The 9,754-nt window shown below is 34.5% G+C and overlaps 1 protein-coding gene across 1 annotated transcript; it reads left to right on the top strand.

The window, feature by feature from the left end:
- Positions 1-1,796: 1,796 nt before the first annotated feature.
- LOC120119561 (shaggy-related protein kinase eta-like) lies at positions 1,797-5,420 on the top strand. Its single transcript, XM_039139374.1, has 12 exons — positions 1,797-2,050; positions 2,426-2,518; positions 2,652-2,711; positions 2,788-3,060; positions 3,134-3,208; positions 3,287-3,343; positions 3,835-3,975; positions 4,071-4,121; positions 4,197-4,292; positions 4,400-4,483; positions 4,613-4,714; positions 4,859-5,420. The coding sequence occupies exons 1-12, from the start codon at positions 2,036-2,038 to the stop codon at positions 4,955-4,957; spliced, it is 1,146 nt and encodes a 381-aa protein (XP_038995305.1). The 5' UTR covers positions 1,797-2,035; the 3' UTR covers positions 4,958-5,420.
- The last annotated feature ends 4,334 nt before the right edge of the window (positions 5,421-9,754 follow it).

The raw sequence follows: 9,754 nt of genomic DNA, 5'->3' as shown, positions 1-9,754 counted from the left end.
GTTCCTTGGTGCTTTTGGAATAAATTGTGTAAACCCAAACTGATGAAGCACACGATCAGTCGAATGTCACTCAATAATAATATAACAAATAAAGGGCACAACCGCCACCCATACATCAAATGTCCCACTCAAGTTAGGTGGGATACAAACCCTCAATTCGCTCGTCCAAATATGACAACCATTTGAACTAAAACAAGAATATATATTTATTATCAAAATTAAAATGAGATTCAAATGATATAAATACAATTAAAAAACATACATCTACACCAGATTTTTGGTCAATGAATAATTGGATATCTTGTAATTTTTGTGAGATATCACGATGATTTTTCCTATTACTTGACCACCTATTTAATATATATATATATATACCATTCTATAATAATCGAAAATAATATTTAAAAATAAATTTACAATTGATACCTTGAAAGTAACGGAAATACATGACTCATTCAAGATAGGACACAAAAAGGCATGTGGTATCATGCCCACGATTGGAGAAGCATGAGACAACCGCCAATAGCAATCTTCTTATAATTCGTAGCCCGACATATTTCTCTAAACAAAAAGGCCAACACTGCAGGACCCCAACTCAATGTGTCGGCTACTTCAAAATCGATCAAGTGCCTTAACCACATACAATGGACCTGGTTCCGAGATTTTTCAGGCATCAATATACCTTCAATGAGTTGTAGTATATATGCCCAGAAAAATTCTTTTGTCTCTTCCTCCGAACAATTTTTGCGCAACTCTTTAAATTCACTTTTCAGTCACCCTAATGTTATTAGGCTACCGTTGAAACTGAGCGAGTAACTTCCAAGATACTCCTTGCATAAACCCCCAATCATCATCTGCCACACCACAAATGACAGTTCCATCGACCGGGAGACCCAGTTGCATTGAAACATCCTCTAGCGTAATGGTTTTCTCCCTACATGGTAGATGGAACGTGTGTGTATTTGGTCTCCATATCTCAATTAGTACAGAAATCAGGGCGGATTCAAGTTTGCAACCTCATTCAATTTTTGCTAGGTAACTGAATCCAGCCATCGACAAATATGATCAGATACGCTTCGGTGTTTCCATCTTCTTATCCCGAATAAAAACTTTTAATATACGATCATTTTTCTAACAAATAAATTCTAACCATTAAAATTTGAACTACTATTTCAAAATTATTTAAATAAATTCAAATAAAAAAATTGTAATAATTTAAATAATATATAATCGATTTCATAATATTCATAAATTTAAAAAGAATAGAGTTTTGTATATTTACCTTATCGACAAAATGACTCGAAATATGATCTGCATCCAATCGCAACAGCACACCTTCCATTTTTAAATGCAATTAATAAATATTAACTAACTAAATAAGTTTACAATTAAAAAAACAAATAAAAAACAAATACTAATATAAAATAATAATAATAAAATAATTAATTACTTAAATAATAAAAAAAATTAATGAATAAAAAACAAATTATAAAAAAATAATTATATCGTACTAGATTGAAAATAGATAGAAAAGATAAATATTTAGGTGTGATTTATTTAAGTTGGGGGAATGAGTTTTATATATGCAACCGATTAGGGAAATAGGTAGGAGAATTTGGAGGGAGTTTAGGATGGGAAGAGAATGGGATGTGCCTTTTATGGGTATCATCGATGTCGCTTCTATCTCCTTCTCTCTGATGTTATATTAGGTAATATTTAAGAAATAATGACTTACATGTAATATTTTATTTATAAGATGATATTTTAGTAAAATAACGTAGAATAGTAATTAGATAAGAATTTAAAGAGTGTTCTCAAAATTCGAGAAGAAGAAAAAGGGAAGAGAGGGAATCACATGGGCTTTTAGTTTGCTGTCTCTCACTACTCTCTATTTTGTTCTTTTAGTTCTTCTTGTTCTTCATTTTTGCTTTTTAAACAAAATAATTAATTGTTTTTTCTTCTATTTTCGCACTATGATCTACCATTACGCTTTCTGTCGTTAGATCTTTATTTTTTCCTTTTATTTTTCAACGGCATGGCTGACGATAAGGTAAATTTCGTTTCGTTTCTTTTTTTCTTTTTCTTTTTGATTTTTTCTGTCATCGGAGCCTTGAGTTTATTATTCTATTTATTGTTTTTGTTTAATCGTGTTGAATAATTTGATCATGTTTTGTGATTGTATGAAATTTGCGGATTTAAGCTATTTTTATGTATTTTTTATTTTATGTTTTTGGCGATCTTGTTGGTTGAGCTGATCGGGGAACCCTAGGTGATGAAATTTTGCTTTGCATTTGATTTGATCTATTTATTTCTCTCTGGATTTTGCAGCTTTGAGCTCATTTTTTGTTTGATCTCAAGATTTTTTTTCTTCCTTTTAGAACGTGCTCGTCTCGTTTCTTACTCATTGAATTTCTTAATTTATCAGGAAATGTCGTCCCCTGTTGTAGACGGCAACGATCCGATCACTGGTCACATAATTTCCACAAAGATTGGTGGCAAAAATGGAGAACCTAAACAGGTATGCTGCTTCTTGGGTCTAGCTGCTTAAATTCTGCTTTAGTTATTAATTAATTTGCTGTTATGATCGACAATAAGAGTGGTAACCAGTTTTTTACTTGGGATTTCATGTTTTTGGTGTTTTGTTATTGTAGACTATCAGTTATATGGCCGAGCGTGTTGTGGGGACAGGTTCGTTTGGGATTGTTTTCCAGGTACTCAGACATGGCCAGATTGTAGTCAAGGTGACATTATTTTATGTTTGGACGTTGATGCAATCTTCTCTTTCAGGCAAAATGTTTGGAAACGGGAGAGACTGTGGCTATAAAGAAGGTTTTGCAAGACAGAAGATATAAGAACCGAGAACTGCAATTGATGCGTGTGCTGGATCACCCAAATGTCATTTCCTTGAAGCATTGTTTCTTCTCCACAACAAATAATAATGAGCTTTTCCTTAACTTGGTTATGGAATATGTACCGGAGAGCATGTGTGGAGTTTTGAAAAATTACAGCAGTTCAAATCAAAGAATGCCACTTATCTATGTGAAACTTTACACGTATCAGGTCTGTATGGTACCCTTTACATACTTTATTTTATGTGTAATGTTCTGTATGCTAATTGGATTAGGTTTTACAGATATTCAGGGGGCTCGCATACCTACATAGTGTTGTTGGAGTTTGCCATAGGGATTTGAAGCCGCAAAATCTTTTGGTATGCATTTCTTACTGATGATGACATTTTGTAGAAATTATTGACAATGTTTCTTAGACGATTGTTGTGTTTGTGCAGGTTGATCCTCTAACTCACCAAGCTAAGATTTGTGATTTTGGAAGCGCAAAAGTGCTTGTAAGTTGATTCCCTTGTATTAATCTTCCAAGTACTTCCTTTCAGACTTCTTACCGACATTTTAGTCAATAAATTATTATTTATCCAAGTGAAACATCATTATTGAGTCCATAAATTTCTGAAACTAAAATAAGATTTTAGCTCTTTGTTATTTGAATGTTTGGTTTTGATTGTAACTTCTAAAAGGATTGATATAGAATCTGTTAACTTCTGCTATTTATCAGGGGGGCAAAATCGTACTGTTGCACACCTTTGCAAAATCAGCTTTGTGATAACGTGATTACAAAATTTAATGGCCCTTTACTGTTGCTTGTGCAAACTGCTGAAGCTTGTTTAACCTTTGTCCCTCCTTTCATATTAACATCTTTAAGACCATCAACTGCTGAAGCTTGTTTAACCTTTGTCCCTCCTTTCATATTAACATCTTTAAGACCATCTTGTCTTTTTCTATGTAAAAATTTCATATTTACTATTGTTTTGTGTGTGATCAGGTCAAAGGTGAAGCTAACATTTCATACATATGTTCACGGTTCTATCGGGCTCCAGAACTTATCTTTGGTGCCACTGAATACACAACCTCAATTGATATCTGGTCAGCTGGTTGTATTCTTGCTGAACTTCTGCTGGGCCAGGTTTGGTTTTGCATTTTTGTTTTTCCTGATTTTTATTTTTCAGTAATTTTTCTTCTCTCTGCTCGTTGATATCTGATTTCATTTTGCTTGTGTAGCCATTGTTTCCTGGGGAGAATGCTGTGGACCAGCTTGTAGAGATTATCAAGGTATGATTTGCTTAAGATGCTTGGAGTTATACCATTACTCTGTACTATCAGGAGTTCTTACATCTTTTCCTACAGGTCCTAGGTACACCCACTAGGGAAGAAATTCGCTGCATGAATCCCAATTACACGGATTTTAGGTTCCCACAGATTAAAGCGCATCCATGGCATAAGGTTTCCCTCTTTTTCTAGGGGCTGAAATAATTGATTGATTTTGAATCCCAATTACACAGATTTTAGGTTTGCAATATGTGATGGTTGATTACCTTGTATGTTTTTAGGTTTTCCATAAAAGGATGCCTCCCGAGGCAATTGATCTTGCTTCACGACTTCTGCAATACTCGCCAAGTCTTCGCTGTACAGCTGTGAGTTGCTAGTGTCTTCATCTTTTGTTTGATGATCTTGGAATGTGCAATATTCTTCAATTATCGATTTGGCTTCCCAAAATATTTATGTTTTAGTGATAATCGGCTCAATCTCATGTGCTATAACAGCTGGAAGCATGTGCACATCCCTTCTTTGATGAGCTTCGAGAACTGAATGCTCGACTGCCAAATGGGCGACCTTTACCGCCACTTTTCAACTTTAAACATGAAGTATGTTTCTTAATTAAACTTCATTTCTGCATGCCGTTCCATATACAAAGATACATCTTCATTGAATGGCATTATTTCTAGCTAGAAGTTTGTTTCTTGTTATAGTCTATACTTTGTTATTCATTTTGATTCTTCTGGTTACAGATATCTGGGGCTTCGACGGAGCTTATTAATAAGTTGATTCCGGATCATGTGAAACGACAAGTAGGGCTACAACATTTCATGCATCCAGCTGGGACATAAAACATTTAAATGTGGTTTCGGATTCGACATATCTAGTTGATGCTTGACACGAAAAAACTACTATCTTTGGTTGATATCACTGGTTGATTTGAGGCCTATCCAGCATCACTTTGTGTTCTTCCACGACACATATAGTCTCTGGCAGTGTGGTGGCTGCCTTCTTTTGATCCTTTTACGTTAATCACGCCTCTCGCTCCTGTATTCTACGAGTTTACATTATAGTTATGTACATGTAACATGGTAGATACTAAAAAGATCAGAGCAAGATGGATGGACCTGGAAAGCTAAGAGTGGGGGAAAGTTGAGAAGTGAAAAATGTCCTGAAGATAAGGGATGGTGGGATTTTCTGTTTGGTTACTTTCATTTGTTCTTTGTTTTTAAGTTATTCCGGTTGCTGACTTCAAGTTGCAGACAATTATTGTTACTGTTTGTTCCAAGTTATGTTATATTACTCTCTTTCTACCTGCTTTTGTGTAATCTTGATAACCACATTTAAGGCTCATTTTGTTTCAATAGTCAGTGATCTTGAGGACATCGTCGATGCAGCCCCAGTCCTACATTTTTTTTGTCAAGAAAAGACATGGGCAAGGTGGAACACCAAAATTGGTCAGGTACGATAGTAGATTCTTTTTGAGTCGAGTTTATCGGGATATGATGTCGCTAGGGATGGAGTCATGTAAAGAGTGAATTTTCCTATTTTTTTGGTCTAATGACATTTTAAGTCCTTATCGGTTTAAGCTTGAATCAAGTTAGGTCTTGTCTCTAATTTTCGAGATTAAATACTTAACGAATCTATTATTGAGTTTAGATAATGGGCCCTCCTAATATTTGATTCTAGTTTTGCCCCTGACCATCAGCAATTATTGGTCGGGACTTTGTTGGATGGGGAACATAGAAAGTGGCATGGGAAGATGTAATGATACGAGGGTCGCATGTTTGATTGTTTTTGTCAAAAGAAGATGCCTTTAGCTAATAGCCTTTAAGGGTCCCATGCTGTTAATAATTACGTTTGCCTTTCGGTCGTTAAAGGATGGTCGGTGCTTCAATGTTTCTTATAAGCATAGAGTAATATTTTTGGATCGGTCATCAGTTGTTTTAACGGAACGAGGTGTTAAAATCTTTTAACTAAAGATTGGATATTTGAATTCGAGGATTGTGAATGAAAGAATAGAAGGGTCGTTCTTATTATGTACTTTTAAAGGATTTGATATATTAAAGGATGAATTAGTTGGATATTGGTGCTATAAAAATATTAAGTAATATTTTTCTTGTTTTTATTAATTTTGGGTAAGAATAAAGTAATATATGTTCAAAGATAGTTCTCAACTTTTCGATATTGTATGCTCATACTTTTATATTTATGGTGTTCGAATTCAAGTCCTCAAGAATAACAATTATTTTATTATGGGGACCATTCGGTTCGTGCAAAGTAATATTTTCTTGATTATATATATTACAAAAGGGATTAGTTAGTAGAATACAGAAATAAAATTTAATATACAATCATTGTATATAAATGGATGAACTTACAATTGCATAATTCATATACGGCGGTGTTTAATGTAGAACAAATGTTTACAGAAAATTCAATATACCCGAAGCAAAATTAGAAAAAGATTGTATAGTACTAGGGTAACAGACAAAATGTTCAAGAAGTTTATGTGATCGAGAGTTTTTGGAATTCGATCAATCAGAGGCTAATGGGAAAAAGGAAAAATTAAAAAGCGGCCATTTTGTTTAGACTTTAAATGGAGCATCACACACTATATGGATGAGTTTTGTTCTTTGAGCCCAGTCCAACGTTCTCCGCTTCTTGAGTAGTGAGCTTGGCGGCGGCGGCGTGAATGCCTTTACTTTGGTGAGTTAAGATTTGGGCCCTGAGCAGATTTAGACGAAAATAGATGCTTTTAATAATTATATTGTATTAAATTAGCATTACGACAAGATAAAGAAAATTAAAGAGAAAATAACCTCAGTAATAAAAAATGTTTTATAATGTACGATTTTAATCAATTTTTTTTGAATTTGTCAAAATGACCAACTAAATCGCAATGCGATCGATAATTCGCAACGCGATCTCCGGTATCGCAAATCAGTTTCCAAATTCGCAACGCGAACTTCGACTATCGCATTGCGATTTACATATTCACATTGTGATAGTCCAAGTTCGCGTTGCGATAGTCGAAGTTCGCGTTGCGATTCGCATTGCGATAGTCCAAGTTCACGTTGCGATAGTCGAAGTTCGCGTTGCGATTTATTCCAAATTTGTTGCGATAGTCCAAGTTCGCGTTGCGATTTATTACAAATTCGTTGCGATAGTCCAAGTTCGCGTTGCGATTTATTCTAAATTCGTTGCGATAGTCCAAAATCGCAACGACTGGTGGTATTGCATTTGTTTCTTAAGAATTTTCTCTAAAAAGATAGTATTCGCGCGGATGTGTCGAAGACACGTATTACCACGACCACGAGACGAGACGAGACGAGACGGACTGCGGCGGCGCGCGAGAATCTCCCTTGTTCTCTATCACTCAACAAGGAAGTGGGAAAGTCAAGCCTTAAATACCATTCCCAATAGTGTTTTCAATACTATATGAGATTTAGCATTACCAACACTTGTTTCCAATACTATGTGAGATTGAGCCTTAAATAGTGATATTATTTGTGAATTATAGTTAATGACTTTAGTATTTGTATGAAACTGATTTGCGATAGTCGAAGTTCGCGTTGCGATAGTCGATGTTCGCGTTGCGAATCTGGAAACTGATTTGCGATACCGGAAATCGTGTTACGAATTATCGATCGAATTGCGATTTAGTTGGTCATTTTGACAAATCCAAAAAATATTGATTAAAATCGTATATTATAAGACATTTTTGACCACTGAGGTTATTTTCTCAAAATTAAATTGGTCAAAGAAATCCTCTTAGTATTTATTTTATGACAGGATAGAAACGGTTAGTTTTATTTTTTAAAATTAAATTATAATAAATTAAATAAATAATAAAAATATTTTTCTATAATTATTAACACAAGAAACTAACTACTTAAGATTATATAAAGACCATAAAATGGCAGTCGACTGGCGTCGTCCTTGAAACAAATTGGGAGTCCCCCCTCCCGCCCCCAATTCTTGCTGAACTGTTGGCGGATTAAAATGGTTTTATGAGAAGTTCTTAAACGTTGATAAGAGATTAGTGATTGAAAGTGATTGTGCTTCAGTAGTTGATGGATCTTACACCCAGTCAAGTGCTGCTCTTTATATGAAGCTTTAGTTAGGCAAATTGCGGTGTTCATCACGGATTATAGTATTGTAATTCGGCATATTCCTAGAGAGTGTAATATAAAGGCCGATTCTCTTACTAAGAGAGGGATGGATTAACAGTACTGCTATGCATGTGGTGATTTCGGTGGGATAAATTTCTACTGTGTGTAATGCGTATAGCAGTGGGTATGCTGATGTACTTCTTGTTGTTTGTGCATGCTTATCTGAATAAAATGTTCTGGGCACTCTTTTCTTCCGCTGCAGTTGGTGGTCAGTTACGACCATGGCATGAACGAGGATAAATTTCTATAAAAAAATAAAAGGTTAAAAAATTTAACTAAATAAACTCGAATGAAAAATAGATATGAATACATCTAGTGGCATAAGTAAATAAACCATAACAGAAGATCAAGATATTAAAATATTACTTAAAAATATTAAATCGAAATCAAATAGTGTGAGAAAATTATTCACAAATACAAATCGTATATTTAAATCTAATTTAAGAGTTCAAAATATAAAATATCAACATAATAACAAATAAATGTCATATAGAAAACATGCCAAAAATCACAAAAAAAAAACATGTTATAAAGATTAAAAAAATATATCAAAAATAAAATTATTAAAAAATTAAAAATACAATATAATAAAAAAATAATGAATATTAACGATTAAAAATCCATATTAAATCTAATGTCATTGTGAATTACAAAGATAAAGGAGAAGGATGTTAAAATAGTTTGAAGTCATTATTAGGAAATGGAGACGGTTTTCCTCTCGGTGCATGCCAGTTGGTCTACTTCTCGATGGGGTTTTCCTGGTACTTCTCCTCAATTTCTTGATCTTTGTTGATTAATTTTTTTTGATTTCTTTGTTTTCCTTTTGTTTCTTGGTCTATTCTAGGTTGATTGGCTTTCTTGTTTGGATGGATTGAAGGATTCTTTTTGCGCGAAAACAAGAGCAGTCTCTTGATTTCTTCCCTCCGGTGGTTGTAGATGGTTATGTTACTGTTCAACCACCGGCTAATGTGATTTCTGAAGGGATTGATGTTTGGAATCATTCTTTGGTGGCTCAATTTCTTGAAAATCGGGGCAGTTGAAGTGAAAATGCTAGAGGATGTTGTCTTTATTTTTCAATTCGCGAATGCTTCGGGGTGTGATTGAGTTCTTGAAAATGGGCCTTGACATGTGCAAAATCTCCCGATGGTGCTGCGTCGATAAACACCTAACCTGAAGAAGCTTGATTTCTCGTTTGATCGCCTTTTTGTGTGGGTTCTTTTGTCGAATATGCTTCTTAAGCTCTTTACTCAGAGGGGTTTGAGGTATATTGCTAGCGCCTTGGGGCAATCCTCTTTATATGGATATCATAACGGCTTCGAGGACGCGTCTTTCTTTTGTTAAGGTATGTGTCGAGGTTTTGCTTTCTGTTACTTTTTCTAAATCTGTAGAGGTTGTTCTTCAAAATAGATTAAGGGTTTATGTTAGAGTTGATATTCCTTGGTTGGAGTTGATGCTCCTTGGTTGTCATCTCGG

The sequence above is a fragment of the Hibiscus syriacus genome, unplaced genomic scaffold (genome assembly GCF_006381635.1).
Source record: "Hibiscus syriacus cultivar Baekdansim isolate YM2019G1 unplaced genomic scaffold, ASM638163v2 tig00110332_pilon, whole genome shotgun sequence".
NCBI lineage: Eukaryota > Viridiplantae > Streptophyta > Magnoliopsida > Malvales > Malvaceae > Hibiscus > Hibiscus syriacus.
Note: the sequence above shows the minus strand (reverse complement) of the source record. Positions and strands in the feature narration are given on the sequence as shown.